Below are 17,141 nucleotides of genomic sequence, written 5' to 3'. Positions count from 1 at the left end.
AGGCGACGTTAGTGTGATTCGAACCCTGGACCCTCAGATTGAAAGTCCAACGCTTTAACCACCCAGCTGTTGCGCCCATTGCGTCATTTCCTCTTTTATCAAATTTGCCTTCAGGGAAGATCCTGATCATCGGCGGCGGCATCGCCAACTTCACGAACGTGGCCACGACGTTCAAGGGCATCGTGCGGGCCTTGCAGGAGTTTCAGGTCAAGCTGATCGAGGGCAAGGTCATGGTGTACGTGCGGCGCGCGGGGCCCAACTACCAGGAGGGACTGCGCATAATGAGGGAGCTCGGTCAGTTTAAAAAAAATTTTTTTTTTTTTGGAGTGCCAATCCACGTGGTTGGGCATGACAAGAGTGACTGCTTCGAACAAGACTCAGACTCTTGTGTTAATGTGGGGTTGTTGTTGTGCTGATGTTTGCAGGCAGCAGTCCAGGTGTGGTGATCCAGAGAGTGACTGCTTCGAACAAGACTCAGACTCCTGTGTTAACTGAGGGTTCTTGTGCTGATGATTGCAGGCAGCAGTGTGGGTATGCCAATCCACTTGATTGGGCATGACGAGAGTGACTACTTCTAACAAGACTCAGACTCTTGTGTTAATGTGAGGTTGTTTTTGTGCTGATGATTGCTGGCAGCAGTCCAGGTGTGGTGATCCACCTGATTGGGCATGACGAGAGTGACTGCTTCTAACAAAACTCAAGACTCCTGTGTTGATATGGGTTTTTTGTTGTGCTGATGATTGCAGGCAGCAGTCCAGGTGTGCCGATCCACGTGATTGAGCATGACAAGAGTGACTGCTTCGAACAAGACTCAGACTCTTGTGTTAATTAAGGGTTGTTGTTGTGCTGATGATTGCAGACAGCAGTCCAGGTGTGGTGATCCAGAGAATGACTGCTTCGAACAAGACTTAGACTTTGTGTGAACGTAGGGATGTTCTGCTGATGATTGCAGGCAACAGTCTTTGTGTGCCAATCCAGAGAATGACTGCTTCTAACAAGACTCAGACTCCTGTGTTAATTGAGGGTTGTGGTTGTGCTGATAATTGCAGGCAACAGTCTGGGTGTGCCGATCCGGAGAATGACTGCTTTGAACAAGACTCAGACTCCTGTGTTAATGTGGGGTTGTTGTTGTGCTGATGATTGCAGGCAGCAGTCCAGGTGTGGTGATCCAGAGAATGACTGCTTTGAACAAGACTTAGACTCTGTGTGAATGTAGGGTTGTTATGCTGATGATTGCAGGCAACAGTCTGTGTGTGCCAATCCAGAGAATGACTGCTTCGAACAAGACTGTGTTAATTGAGGGTTGTTGTGCTGATGATTGCAGGCAGCAGTCTGGGTGTGCCGATCCACGTGTTTGGGCCAGAGACTCACATGACGGCCATCGTCAGCATGGCGCTGGGCAAGAGGGAGATCCCGTCCAACCCCAAGGCACTGCCCACCACCGCCAACTTCCTGCTTCCGGGGAACTCAGTAAGTCTCCTCTCTGTTTGACGGGCGTGGTAGCCGAGTGGACTCTCCATCTGAGGGTCCCTGGTTTGAATCTCGGTAACGGCGCCTGGTGGGTCTAAAGGATGGAGAAATTTTTTTCCCAATCTCCCAGGTCAACATATGTGCAGACCTGGTTTGTGCCTGAACCCTCTTCGTGTGTATACGGCATGCAGAAGATCAAATGCGCATGTTAAAGATCCTGCAATCCATGTCAGTGTTTAGTGGGTTGTGGAAACAAGAACGTACCCCCGAAAATGGAGTATGGCTGCCTACAGAGTGGGGTAAATGAACAAAACAGTCATACACATAAAAAAAAAGACTTGTCTGTGTGAGCGTGTATGTGTGCGTGCCTTAAATCTGATTGAATAACAGGAAACAAATGATGAGCGCCCAATGGCAGCCGTCAGTCGGCTCTAGCCAGGTAGGCAACCTGTTGTGTAAATGACCCTGTGTTTGTAAAGTGCTTTGAGTTGGTCTCTGACTGAGGATAGGCGCTATACAAGTATCCATATTCAATCACATCAATTCAAATCTTTTTTTGTGTGCCCCAGAATTTAAACATTTTTGTTTTCTATTGTACAAATCTTCTTCAGCATTTGTGAGCTGCAACTTCCACATTCACTCATATGTACGGGGGGGGGGCTAGGGGGGGGGGGGGCTTTTATGTGTACAACCATTTTTACCCTGCCATGTAGGCAGCCATACTCCGTTTTTTGTGGGGTTGTGCATGTTTTTACCCCACCATACAGGCAGCCATATTCCATTTTCTAAGGTATACTTGCTGGGTATTTTCTTGTTTCCATAACCCATGTTTGTTTTTTTTCGTTTATTTATTTATAGTCTGTTCATCTAAGATGATGACATTAGACTGAATTCCATAACCCACCAAACACTGCATTACAGGATCTTTAACATGTATATTTGATGTTCTTGCATGGGTGTACACAAGAAGGGGGTTTAGCACTAGCAGGTCTGCACATACGTTGTTAACCTGGGAGACTGGAAAAAAGGTTGGTCTGGGAGATAGGACAAATCTCCGACTGAAACTGAGGATCGAACTCAGGAAACTTGGGCTATAATCTAGCGCTGTAACCATTCAGCCACCATAGCCATCTGTTTTCAGTTTTTTGATGATGATGATGAATGATGATGGGGTTGATTATGATGCTTCTGTGAGGTTCCATTTAGGTTTGGGACTGATGAGTGCAATAGATGATTGGTTAAAGCGTTGGACTTTCAATCTGAGGGTCCCGGGTTTGAATCTCATTAACGGGGCCTGGTGGGTAAAGGGTGGAGGTTTTTCCGATCTCCCAGGTCGACGTATGTGCAGATTTGCTCAGTGCCTGAACTCCCTTGGTGTGTATACAGCAAGCAGAAGATCAAATACCGCACGTTAAAAGATCCTGTAATCCATGTCAGCATTTGGTGAGTTTTGCAAACAAGAACATACCCAGCATGCACACCCCCCAAAACGGAGTAGGGCTGTCTACATGGCGGGGTAAAAACAGTCATACACAATAAAAGCCCACTCATGTACTAACGAGTGAACATGGGAGTTGCAGCCCACGAACGAAAAAGAAGAAGGTTTAGGGACTACTTGAGAGGGTTGTTCTCTCATAACATACCCTAGCTTTTAACTAGGCTGAGAGATACAGAAACCTGTCAGTGCTGGTCAGGAAAGTTGAGTAACAACCCCCTAAAGACGCATCTGTGAAGTCGATAACCCTCAACAGCGAGGTCCTAGCCTTCCCGTTTGAGCCCCATCGCACACTAAGCTCTGGGTAGGAGCTGGCCATAGGCTAATCCCCCTCCCCCTGCCGCACCCCCCCCGCCACCCTCAACAAACCCCACCTGTCATGTGAATTGAACCCAGCTCCTTCCAGTCCTCTGTCCATGACCCTAACAATTTTTGCCGTGGTGGTTGGTACGTCTCTCCTCTTGAGAAGTATGTGTCGCAGGGTATTGAGAAAGTGTAGAACTGCAGTGACTTTGCTGGAGGTGAGGTGATGTTTGAATTTTTATCGTTATTGTGTGTTACTGCATTTCCTTGCGTATTTGAATGAAACAGGAAAAGGAAATGGTTCGCGCACACACATGTACACACGCGCGCGCGCGCACACACACACACACACACACACACAGACACACACACACACCAGTCACAACACACACACGCACACACACACACTAGTCACAACACTCACACACACACATACACACACAAAAACAACCATTAATGGAGGCACACAAAATGAAGTACGCACTGCATTGCCTAGTGTATTTGAATGAAACAGTAAAGGAAGTAGTACACACACACACACACACACACACACACACACACACACACACACACACACACACATACAAACACACCAATCACAAACAAACACACACACTCACTTACACACACAAAAAAAAACCCAACAAACATACACCCCACACACTCACACACACATCCACTCACCCACCAACGCATACACACACACACACACACACACAGTCAGACACACACACACACCAGTCACAAACAAACAACAAAACAAAAAAAAACCCAAACCCAAAAACCATCAATGGAGGCACACAAAACTTCACAAGTACGACGCAGGAAGACGACTTTGTGCAGCAGTCGCCCAGCTCCAGCCGCCGAGGGTCTGCAGAGATGAGGCCTGCCTCCAACTCCGCAGCCGCCCAGGCCAACACCTCCAACTCCTCCACCTGCCCAGCCGAGCGCCGCCAAGGCGGAGCAGGGCACACAGCCGGCGGGGCTGTTCACCAAGGGCACCAAGGCCGTCATCTGGGGGATGCAGGCGCGCGCCGTGCAGGGCATGCTGGACTTTGATTATGTCTGCTCCCGCAAGGAGCCCTCCGTCGTGGCCATGATCTACCCGTTTGTGTGAGTGTTTTGGTGGGGTGTGGGGGTGCGGGGCCGGGGGGAGGGTGAGGGGTGGGGGGGGGGGCTAGGAGGGAGGGAAGAGAGTTGGTATGGTAGTAGGTAGGGAGGGAGATTCACGGAGTGAGGGAGAGGAGAGGAGAAAGGTAGCTTTTGGTTTGCTTTCAGTTGTTTTGCTTTTTGTAGTGTCTTTACGGAGGGGGTTGGTGGGGGGATGGGGGGGGGGGGGGGTGTGGGGGTGTGTGGGGGGGTGAGGATGGAGAGGGATGAGGAGGAAGGTAGGGGTGGGGGAGGGAAGAGAGTTGGTATGGTAGGTAGGGAGGGAGGCTCAGGGAGTGAGGAAGAGGAGAGGAGAAACGTAGGCTTTGGTTTGCTTTCAGTTTTTTGTAGCGTCTTTAAGGAGGGGGTTGGGAGTGTGGGGGGGATGGAGAGGGATGGGGAGGAAGGGGGGGGGGGAGGGAAGAGAGTTGGTATGGTAGTAGTGAGGGAGGGAGACAGGGAGTGAGGAAGAGGAGAGGAGAAATGTAGGTTTTGGTTTGCTTTCAGGTTGTTTTTTATGTCTTTACGGGGGCAAAAATCTTTTTTTCTTCTTCTTTTTCTTTTTCTGTTTTTTCTTCTTTTTTCAAAAAATATTTTATTCATTTTTCAAAAAAAAAAAAAAAAAAAAATCTTTATCAGTGATGATTAAACATAAATATGTGTGGCTTTTTTTTTTATTTTTTACAAGCTGCTCTCTCATACATGGGGAGGGTGTGTGTCTGGGGGTCAGGGGGAGGGAGGGGGGGATGAAGAAAAAGAATGGAAAAAAAAGGGAAACATTTAATGTATAAAGAACACCAACAACAAAACAACAATATGGGAATAATTGTCAAAAGTGAAGATTTGAATGTTAAGGAAGAGAGAGAGGGGGGGGGGTTAGAAATAAAGAGAGAGAGAGAAGGGGAGAAAGAGACTTCAAGAGATAGAGTGAGTGGTGGAGTGAAGGTCTGGAGGTAACACGTCTGCCTGGCAAGGCCCAGTCCTCTCCTGCTGTTTATAACCTTCCCCAACCGATGTCGGTGTTACCTATTCACATCTGGGTCGGTGGTGGTGTGAGGAACATTGGAATGAAGTGGCTTCCCCGCCCCCCCCCCACCCACCCCCCCAAGGATGATAACACCATGCCGAAACAGAGATGGCCTAGAGGTAACGCGTCTGCCTAGTAAGCGAGAGAATCTGAGCGCGCTGGTTCGAATCACGGCTCAGTCGCCTGTTATTTCTCCCCCTCCACAAGACCTTGAGTGGTGGTCTGGGACGCTAGTCATTCAGATGAGACGATAATCCAAGGTCCTGTGTACAGCATGCACTTAGTGCACGTAATAGAACCCACGTCAACAAAAGGGCTGTCCCTGGCAAAATTCTGTAGAAATATCCATTTTGATAGAAAAGAAAACCACAAAGAAAAAAAAACCCAAACAAAAAACAACTGCAGGCAGGAAATTAAAAAAAAAAAAAAAAAAAAGTGGTGGTGCTTTCAGTGTAGCGATGCGCTCTTCCTGGGGGAGAGCAGCCTGAATTTCACACAGAGAAATCTGTTGTGACGCAAAAAGAGTTACGCAAAACAGGACAGATGTTTTCTATGTTCCTCTGGACTGGAGAAGAGTTGGTAACATTGGCACGACACTGAATTTTTGACAGTGGCTTGTTTTCTGTTTCCAGGGGTGATCACAAGCAGAAGTTTTACTGGGGCCACAAAGAGATTCTTATCCCTGGTATGTTCTGTACATTTATCGGTTTTTGTTTTTTTTTGCATGATATCCAGTATGCCTGTCCGTGCCTGCTTTTAACACAAACACGCATGCATGCATGCGTGTTACACACGTACGCATGATTGAATACACACATACACACGAGGTGGAGTTGAGTTTAATGACCTATCGGCAATGAGCCCTTAACCCTTTCACCGCCAAGCTCACAATTATGCACAGGTGTGGAAGAGGACCCATGTCAGTGAAAGGTGACCATTCATTGGTCTGTTATCCATGAACCTACTGCTCTTAATGTTCGGTGGTAGGGCAGGCCATATTTTTTGTACATCGCAGGGGGAATCCCCAGCTACTCTTAGCCACTGTCTTTTCTGTGTTTGTACCACAAGGGAATTTTGTACTCTAAATTGACTGGCAGTGAAAGGGTTAAGGTCAAGTTGTTTGTGGCTGTGGTCTTATTACACACAAGTATATCGGAAAAAAAAACCCAACATAAATAGATGTGCATTCATGCATGGTTGTTTGTGCACCCAAGTGCATGCACATTTGTCTGCTACGACTTAGCGTGGGATAGACATGAAACTGAAGAACACATGCTCGCATGTGCACTCACTCTCACAGTCACACACATGCACAGACACACAGAGACACAAAACACACACACACACAGAGCATGCACACATGCACACACGCACACACATGAACACAAAACACTTACATGCATACGTGCATGCACACACGCACACACACACATACACATACACACACACATGTACATACACATGCTCTCAGTGTAGCAACGCTCTCTCCCTGGGGAGAGCAGCCTGAATTACACACAGAGAAATCTTTTGTGATGAAAAAAGAGAAATATGAAATGATTTTGGTGACAGTGTTATGATTGTGTCACGACGTTGGATGGTGGTGACAGTGTTATGATTTTGGTGACAGTGTTATGATTTTGGTGACAGTGTTATGATTGTGTCATGGTGTTGAATGGTGGTGACAGTGTCATGGTGGTGGTGACAGTGTTATGATTGTGTCATGGTGTTGAATGGTGGTGACAGTGTCATGGTGGTGGTGACAGTGTCATGATGGTGGTGACTGTTAAGATTGTGTCATGACATTGAATGGTGGTGACAGTGTCATGATGGTGGTGACAGTGTTAAGATTGTGACATGACGTTGAATGGTGGTGACAGTGTCATGATGGTGGTGACAGTGTCATGGTGGTTACAGTGTTATGATTGTGTCACGATGGTGGTGACAGTGTTTTGATTGTGTCATGACGTTGGATGGCGGTTACAGTGTTCAAGAACATGGACGACTGCATGAAGAAGCACCCAGAGGCGGACGTTCTCATCAGCTTTGCCTCTCTGCGCTCTGCCTACGAGAGCACCATGGAGACGCTCAACTACAAACAGGTGAGCAAAACTACCACACACATACCATCATGCACACACCTGTTTTTGTGGTATGTGAAGGAATATGTGTGTGTTGTGTGTGTGTGTGTGTGTGTGTGTGTGAATAGAATAGAATAGATTTTATTGTCATGAAACCTTATGGTTTATAAGACACAAGTGCAATGGTAAATGAATGAATGACTGAAAAACACACAATTAAGCAATCAATCAATGCAATAAATTGCAGCAGCATTCATAAACAAATTTTCCTAATCTTGTTTGTATATATCCATCATCTGAATATTTCCTGTGTTATTTGAATTTTGAATATCTTTTAAAAAATTGTTGCCTTAAGGTTTTATATTTAATACAATGATCAAGAAGATGGATTTCATCTTCCAGTATGTTGCACTTGTTGCACAATCTGTCTTATTGTGGAATATGTGTGTGTGTGTGAGTGAGTGTGTGTGAGTGTGTGTGTGTGTGTGTGTGTGTGAAACTGGGTGGTGCACGAGCATGTGTGGGTTGTAATTCTCAGCAGCTCATCCCTTTCCGGTATGAACTAAAATGACTAATAGTGAGTAGGAGAGTTTTGATTAGTTTCAGAATTTGTTGGTTGTATTTTTAATTGTGTACTATTTATGATTGTGTGTGTGTGTGCGCATGTGTTGTGGGTGTATGTGTGTGTGTGTGTGGAAGGGGGAGTGGGGGGGGATGAATGCATTTTTTAGTAATATTTGGTGTCTTGTGTTCAATTTTTCCTCTTTGATATTTACGTATGTGTTCTGTTTGTAAACGCCTAGGGCTTATTTTCAAGATTAGGCATAAACGTTTGTGATGATGATGATGATGATGATGATGATTTTCAAGATTAGGCATACATGTTAATAATAATAATAATAATAATGACGATGATGATGATGATGATGATAATGACAATAATAATATGTGTGTGTGTGAAACAGAAATGAAAATGTGTGCTCATTTTCTTGCACTATTCTTGCGTGTATACATGTTGGGTTTGTTGGGGTTTTTTTTGTTTTTTTTGTGGGTTTTTTTTTTGCATGTTTTAATCTAATTTCTCTTCTTTTTTTTTTCAATTGACTTGATGTACAAAAAAAAAGGAGAAAAGATTGTTGTTGGAGTCTCCCGTCGGACCGACAGATGAGTAGGCAGGCAGGCTTATCTGTTGGTGTGTGTCCTCATATGGGAGAAGAAGCCAAATCTGGATGCGCAGCACTTCCCACAGGTGTTGTAAGGGAAAACGTCTCTAGAAGTTGAGCCCTGCTTCCTTCACTCATGCTTCTCCTTAATGGCCAGCGTTCTCTTGTTTTCAAACGTCTTTATGACTGTGCAGATCCGAACCATCGCCATCATCGCGGAGGGCATCCCTGAGAACCTCACCCGCCACCTGATCCATGTGGCACAGCAGAAAGGGGTGTCCATCATAGGACCTGCCACAGTGAGCTTCCTTTCCGTCCCCTCTGCTGCTTCCTTTAACCCTTTAACCTCTGGAACTGCTTGTAATTTTGTGCCCCCCCCCCCCCATACCACCCCCTCCACCCCCCCACCCCCCAGTCACCAACTTCACGAAAATTCTAATAATGTTCCAAAGTATGTAAAAGCATTTGTTTTAGTAAATAGTAAAGAGTGGTAACTCTCTCCAGGTAAATAAAAGGTACACTGGAACAAACCCAGACACTTCCCCCCCAAAAAGGAAGCGCTGGGCTTGCTTGTGTGGAGAGAGTTACCACTCTTTACATTTGTGTGTGTGTGTGTGTGTGTGCGCTTAGAGTTGACTTCATCAAGATTTTGCACCTTATAAATATTATTATTATTAGTAGTAGTATTTTTATGTATTTATCTATTATTTTTTATTTATTTATTTTATTTTATTTTTTTTTTTTTCTCGAGGCCTGACTAAGCGCGTTGGGTTACACTGCTGGTCAGGCATCTGCTTGGCAGATGTGGTGTAGCGTATATGGATTTGACCGAGCGCAGTGACGCCTCCTTGAGCTACTGATACTGATACTGATACTGATGGTTTGATCTCCTGGCCTCATTGTTTTTTAGTTTCATTTGTTTTAGTGATGGGAAATGAATAAATGCTGAATGCAGTTATTACAATTTCTCTCAAATCGCCAACTTCACAAAAATTGAAATAATGTTCCAAAGTATGCAAAAGCATTTGTTTTAGTGATGGCAAGTGAATGAATGCTGAACGTAATTGTTGCATGTTCAGTGTTAACAGGATGAGGTGACAGGGTGGTAGTGACAATCATGGGAAGATGACCAGGATTTGCAGGAAGAAGAAATACACACAATATTTTGTAAAGAAAAAAAAAAGAAAAGGAAAATTAAAAGTCTGTATTGTTTGGGTGAGAATGATGCTGAAACTATTTGCAAATTATTGGACAATGCAACGCAGTGAAAAATGCTTTCATCCACTATTATGTTGTTCATTACTCAAACACACACACACACACACACACACACACACACACACACACACACACACATATCTGCACCCACCCAGCCATACAACCACCCACAAACAATAATACAATATTACAGCATGCGTGCACACACATGCACACACCCACACAAACACAAACACACACACACTGTATACAATACAGTCATTTCTTTTCCCTCCCTTTATGTTTTTTTTCCCCAACCCTCGTCTGATATCACTTATAGTGAAAAGACGTTAAACTAAAGAACGAACACACACACACACACACACACACACACACTGTAAACAATACACTGGTTATACCTACCTCCTCCTCCTCCTCTTTCCTCCTCCTGCTCCCTCTGTAGAAGAGGAAGAATGAAAATGCCTTGGCTTGTGATGTAGGTGGGCGGGGTGAAGCCGGGCTGCTTCAAGATCGGCAACACAGGGGGCATGCTGGACAACATTCTGTCCTCCAAGCTGTACAGGCCTGGCAGGTGGGTGCCTATGCTTCTTTCTTTCTTCTTCTTCTGCTTTCGTGGGCTGCAACTCCCACGTTCACTCGTATATACGCGAGTGGGCTTTTACATGTGTGACCGTTTTTACCCCCCCGCCATGTAGGCAGCCATTATCCGTTTTCGGGGGTGTGCATGCTGGGTATGTTCTTGTTTCCATAACCCACCGAACGCTGACATGGATTACAGGATCTTTAATGTGTGTATTTGATTTTCTGCTTGCCATATACACACGAAGGGGGTTCAGGTACTGGCAGGTCTGCTCGTATGTTGACCTGGGAGATTGGGAAAAATCTCCACCCTTTACCCACCAGCCGCTGTCACGGTGATTCGAACCCGGGACCCTCAGATTGAAAGTCCGACACTTTATCCATTCAGCGATTGTGCCTGTCTGATGCTTCTTTTGAATGAGTCCTTGTGCTTTCAGATGATTTGTATTGTATTATTGTATTGTATCGTATAACTCTCTTTTTTTTGTCACAATAGAGAAATCTGTGTGAAATTCAGGCTGCTCTCCTCCAGGGAGAGCGCGTCGCTACACTGAGAGCGCCACCCATTTATTTGTATTTTTTCCTGCTTGCAGTTTAAAAAAAAAAAAGTTTTCCTATCAAAGTGAATTTTTCTACAGAATCTTGCCAGGGACAACACTTTTGCTGCCGTGGGTTCTTTTACGTGTGTTAAGTGCATGCTGCACATGGGACCTCGGATTATCGTCTTATCCGAATGACTAGCGCCCAGACCTCCACTCAAGGTTTACTTGAGGGGGAGAAAATACCGGCTACTGTGCCGTGATTCGAACCAGTGCGCTCAGATTCTCTTGCTTCCTAGGCAGACGTGTTACCTTTGGGCCATCATTAGTTCTCTCTCGATCCCTCTTTCTGTCTGTGAGTCCACCTGCTTGTCTGTGCATTTCCCTGTCTGTGTGGTGGGGTTTCAGTCCATGTTTCATGTTTCAGTCTGTGTGTGTGTGTGATCGGAAGTGATTTTTAAATATTTTCTTGTTTTACTTGGATTTCATGTATCTTAATGTACTAATTTTATTGGTGTGACATATGTTATGTGCATGCATACATTGTGTGTGAGTGTGTGTGTGAATGAGTGTGTGTGTGTGTGTGTGTGTGTGTGTGTGTGTGTGTGCATTTTACTTATGTATACGATTTATTCCCTTGATGTTTTTATTTATGTATTGTTGTACAATACCTTATGGTCTTAACATGTGTGCGCGTGTGTGTGTGTGTGTGTGTGTATGTGTGTGTGTGTGTGTGCATGTGTGTGTGTGTGCGTGCGTGCGCGCGTGTCATTTTTAGTAATCTATACCCTTTTTTGTTGGATGTTTTCATTTGTTAATATTGTTGTGCAATACCCTGTTGTCTTAACATGAGTATGTGTGTGGGGGGTTTAGTATATCGTCAGCTATTGGGAATTCTTATTTGACTAGTTTTAATCTCTTCTTATGTTGTGCATGATTTTATGCCAGTGTTTACACAAGCCCGTGATTGCACAACTTAATTTCCATGTGGATTAATAAAGTGTTTTTGATTGATTGATTGATTGATGATTCTCTTGTGAAAGGAAGACTTTGTGTTCAGGCTGAGACGTAACCATCGTCATGTTCGTGAATAGTGCAGTAGCCAAGTGGTTAAAGCGTTGGACTTAGCTTTCAGTGCAAGGGTCCCTGGTTCAAATCTCGGTAACAGTGCCTGATGGGTAAAGGGTGGAGATTTTTCCCATCTCCCAAGGTGTACCAGAGTTGTGTACTTTCCACACTGCTCATGCTTGATGTATCAGAGTTATGTACTTTCCACACTGCTGATGTTTGATGTATCAGAGTTGTGTGCTTTCCACACTGCTGATGTTTGATGTATCAGAGTTGTGTACTTTCCACACTGCTGATGTTTGATGTATCAGAGTTGTGTACTTTCCACACTGCTGATGTTTGATGTATCAGAGTTGTGTGCTTTCCACACTGCTGATGTTTGATGTATCAGAGTTGTGTACTTTCCACACTGCTGATGTTTGATGTATCAGAGTTGTGTACTTTCCACACTGCTGATGTTTGATGTATCAGAGTTGTGTGCTTTCCACACTGCTGATGTTTGATGTATCAGAGTTGTGTGCTTTCCACACTGCTGATGTTTGATGTATTAGAGTTGTGTGCTTTCCGCACTGTTGATGTTTGATGTATCAGAGTTGTGTACTTTCCACACTGCTGATGTTTGATGTATTAGAGTTGTGTGCTTTCTGCACTGTTGATGTTTGATGTACCAGAGTTGTGTACTTTCCACACTGCTGATGTTTGATGTATCAGAGTTGTGTACTTTCCACACTGCTGATGTTTGATATACCAGAGTTGTGTGCTTTCCACACTGCTGATGTTTGATGTATCAGAGTTGTGTGCTTTCCACACTGCTGATGTTTGATGTATCAGAGTTGTGTGCTTTCCACACTGCTGATGTTTGATGTATCAGAATTGTGTACTTTCCATTCTGCTGTTGTTGAGAATGTACCATAGTTGTGTACTTTCCATACGGCTGATGTTGTGAATGTATTTTCCAGCGTGGCCTATGTGTCGAGGTCTGGCGGAATGTCCAACGAACTGAACAACATCATCGCGCTCAACACGGACGGAGTGTATGAAGGAGTGGCCATTGGTGGTGACAGGTATGTTAGGCTTTGTATTTGCATTTGTTTAACTCTTTTTTATCACAACAGATTTCTCTGTGTGAAATCTGGGCTGCTGTACCCAGGGAGAGCGCGTCGCTACACTGACAGTGCGACCCATTTTTTTGTATTTTTTCCTGCCTGCAATTTTATTTGTTTTTCCTATCGAAGTGGATTTTTCTACAGAATTTATCCAGGGACAACCCTTTTGTTGTCATGGATTTTTTTTTACGTGTGCTTAGTGCATGCTGCACACAGGACCTCAGTTTATCGTCCCATCCGACTGACTAGTGTCCAGACCACCACTCAAGGTGGGGAAGAAAATACTGGTGACTGCTGGTGTGATTCAAACCAGCTTGCTCAGATTCTCTTGCTTCCTAGGGGGACGCGTTACCTTTAGGCCAACACTCCACATTGTGAGCTAAGAATAATAAGAATAGTAGTACGTTTTTGTGGTGTTTCAAACCTCTCATAGCGCTTTACAATGCATGTCATGTCATTCAGACACAGAGCACACAAAGAAACACACGTTTGTATGCATGCACGCATGCACACATGCACACCCAGACACACACGATGTGCGTGGGAGTAGTGAATGTAGATCCAAAGAAAACAGAAATGAGAATGAAGTGGCTTGATTGGGGTCATGCTATATTCTTTGTTGGCATTTTGTATTCTTTTATTGTGAAAAAAGGGACATGAATTGTTGTTTGATATGAATAATCCATTCACTTTTGCTAAATGTTATTTCCTTCATGCTGAAGAATTGGGCAGTGTAGGATGTGTGCTTGTCTCTCTCACTCTCTCTGTGTCTCTCTCTGTGTCTGTCTTTATTTTTCTCTCTCTGTCTCTCTCTCTCTCTCTCTCTCTCTCTCTCTCTCTCTCTCTCTCTCCGTCTCTCTTTCTATCTCCTTCCTTCCCTCGATTTCTCTTTTTCTCTCTCTCTGTTCCTTTTCCATAAATATTGATTAAAAAAATGAACAACATAGTAAAAGTAATATTTTATTTATTGTTACCATTCTGTCTTTCCAGTATTCCACTTCCCCATCATATAAATTCAAAGAAAACAAACAACAATATGAACAAAAAGAAAAGAAATAAAAAGGGGGAAAAAAAAAGCCTAGCATACTGACGCTGAAGCTGTGTTACAGGTACCCAGGCACCACGTTCACCGATCACATCCTGCGATACCAGAAGGACCCCAGTGTCAAGATGCTGGTGCTGCTGGGAGAGGTGGGTACTACATCATCTATTTATTTATTTATTTGTATTACTCTTTGTCACACAGATTTCTCTGTGTGAAATTCAGGCTGCTCTCCCCAAGGAGAGGGCATCACTACACTGAGAGCACCACTCTTTTTTTCCCCTCTTTTTTCTGCCTGCAGTTTTATTTGTTTTCCTTACCTTAGTGGATTTTTTTCTACAGAATTTTTGCCAGGGTCAACCCTTTTGTTGTTGTGGGTTCTTTTACGTGCGCTAAATGCATGATGACACGGGACCTTGGTTTATCGTCTCATCCGAATAACTAGCGTCCAGACCACCACTCAAGGTCCATACTGGAGGGGGAGAAAATACTGGCGACTGCTGGTGTGATTCGAACCAGTGAGGTCAGATTCTCTTGCTTCCTAGACGGACGCGTTACCTCCAGGCCAACACTCTACACTCATTACAAGACTTTGGCATTTTTTATGCTTCTTTGTTGTTGTTTTTTGCTGCCCCCATCATCTGTACCATTTCAGTGGCATTGATTCCAGGTCGCTTTTTCTGAGTCCCTCCTGTACACGACATTCACACCAAGGTTCACCTGTCGCACAGTCTGAGCACTGGCAGTCCAGGTGAAATTATCACTGTTAGGTTGCCGGGAGGCCACACACCAGATTAGTTAATCGTTTTTAATAAGAAATTGATGTGATTGATTATCTTAAAAGTCATGAATTTCCAGCAGGATATTTAGTGTGTTTCATGTTTGTTATGTGTGAATGTGTCAACGAGTTGTGTGTAATTGGCGTTTCTTTGTTGCAGTCATTTCTGTGCTCATTCGGTTTCAAGAGTCGGCTTATTTTGGTTGTGCTCAACCTTTTCTTTATTGATGATTTGTAATGTTCTTGAAATTCTTCTTCATCTTCTTTGTTCGTGAGCTGCAACTCCCTCGTTCACTCATATGTACACAAGTGGGCTTTTACGTGTATGATGGTTTTTACCCTGCCATGTAGGCAGCCATACTCCGTTTTCGGGGGTGTGCATGCTGGGTATGTTCTTGTTTCCATAACCCACCGAACCCTGGCATGGATTGCAGGATCTTTAACATGCGTATTTGATCTTCAGCTTGCCGTATACACATGAAGAGGGTTCAGGTGCTAGCAGGTCTGCACATATGTTGACCTCGGAGATTGGAAAAAAAACAAACCCACCCTTTACCCACCAGGCGCCCTTACCAATATTCGAACTTGGTGACCCTCAGATTGAAAGTCCAACGCTTTAACCACTCGTCTGTTGCGCCTGTTGTTCTTGAACTAATATGATTTGTTTTAAACCATCAGGTGGGAGGAGTGGAGGAGTACTGCATTGTGGACGCCATAAAGGACGGTCGCATCACCAAGCCCCTCATCGCTTGGTGCATCGGAACCTGTGCCAAGATGTTCTCCTCTGAGGTACGTTTCCTTTGATGTGGACCGCTTGGGAACACTTCCACTGTTTTCTTCTTGGGGGGCATGATGAAACGAAGTCTGAATTTCCGGTAAACAGCGGTGTATGCATAGCCAGTGTAACAAGCACGGCTTATAACATTCTTTTGCTTGTGCGTTTCTTCTTCTTCTTCTCCTTCTTTGTTCGATGGCTGCAGTTCTCTTGTTCACTCGTATGTACGTGAGTGGGCTTTTACATGTATGACCATTTTTACCCTGCCATGTAGGCAACCATGCTCCGTTTCCAGGGGTGTGCATGCTGGGTATGTTCTTGTTTCTATGACCCCACCAAACTCTGACATGGATTACAGGATCTTTAACGTGCATATTTGATCTTCTGCTTGCATATACACACGAAGGGGGTTCAGGCACTAAGCAGGTCTGCACATATGTTGACCTGGGAGATGGGAAAAATCTCTACCCTTTACCCACCAGGCACTGGTACTGAGATTCGAACGCGGGACCCTCAGGTTGAAAGTCTTTAACCACTCGGCTTTTGCATGTGCATTTCAATTTTTCACAATGAAAATCAACAGTTTTTTGTTTATAAACCACTGGATAACTGTAACTGATGTACTGTGTGTGCTTTTTTTTTTTTTTTTTTTTCGCTCTGGTGAGTAGGTAGTGATCTTTTCAACACTGGTACAGGCACTCACTGTCCATTCTGCGTTGTTATTTTCCTACACTGCCTTTTTGGATATACTGTTTCATGTGAGGCGCTTAGAGCCCATCTTTGGTCTATGGGTAGTTTGCGCCATATAAGTGCATTATATTGTTATATTATTATTATTATTATTATTATTATTAGTGTATTTAACACTGGTATAGGCACTTGCTGTCTATTCTGCATTGTTAGTTTCCACTCTGCCTTTCTTAATATATCTTTTCTGAGGTATGAAGAATTTTTTATCCTGTTTTCAACTTTTTTTTTTTTTTCATTCTTGGGATAAGTTAAGCAGAAAGGTTGATGTCCTCAGCACATCCTAATCTTATTAGCCTTTAGGAGTTTAAATATGGTTAAGATATTCCTTTTTGTGCAACAGAGTTTTGTGTGTTTCATGCGGTTGACATTTTTATTTCGTTGGACAGTCATGATAATTACGGCCCTGTGACTGTGACTTTTATGCAACCAGTGTCAAAAATCCTCCACTGGGACAAGCTTAATGGTTAAGATATTGTTTTGTGCAACAGTTTGTTGTGGGGTTTTTTTTTGTTTTTTTTTGGTTAAAATGCTGGGCAGTCCTGATAATTATTGCCCTGTGATGGTAACTTTAAAAGCCTTTCACAGCCAAACTCGTATTTAT

General features: G+C 44.1%; 1 protein-coding gene across 1 annotated transcript in view; it reads left to right on the top strand.

Moving 5' to 3' along the window:
• LOC143299210 (ATP-citrate synthase-like) overlaps positions 1-17,141 on the top strand; it is an 83,217-nt gene that overhangs the window by 49,388 nt on the left and 16,688 nt on the right. Inside the window, 11 exon segments of the mRNA XM_076612404.1 lie at positions 115-294; positions 1,325-1,470; positions 4,112-4,249; positions 4,251-4,381; positions 6,077-6,129; positions 7,428-7,543; positions 8,880-8,984; positions 10,383-10,474; positions 13,049-13,153; positions 14,305-14,386; positions 15,694-15,804. Of these exon segments, the coding sequence (XP_076468519.1) occupies positions 115-294; positions 1,325-1,470; positions 4,112-4,249; positions 4,251-4,381; positions 6,077-6,129; positions 7,428-7,543; positions 8,880-8,984; positions 10,383-10,474; positions 13,049-13,153; positions 14,305-14,386; positions 15,694-15,804 (1,259 nt within the window).

Source organism: Babylonia areolata, chromosome 2, assembly GCF_041734735.1.
Source record: "Babylonia areolata isolate BAREFJ2019XMU chromosome 2, ASM4173473v1, whole genome shotgun sequence".
In the NCBI taxonomy this organism is placed as follows: Eukaryota; Metazoa; Mollusca; class Gastropoda; order Neogastropoda; family Buccinidae; genus Babylonia; species Babylonia areolata.
This window is presented reverse-complemented; position numbering and strand designations above follow the sequence as displayed.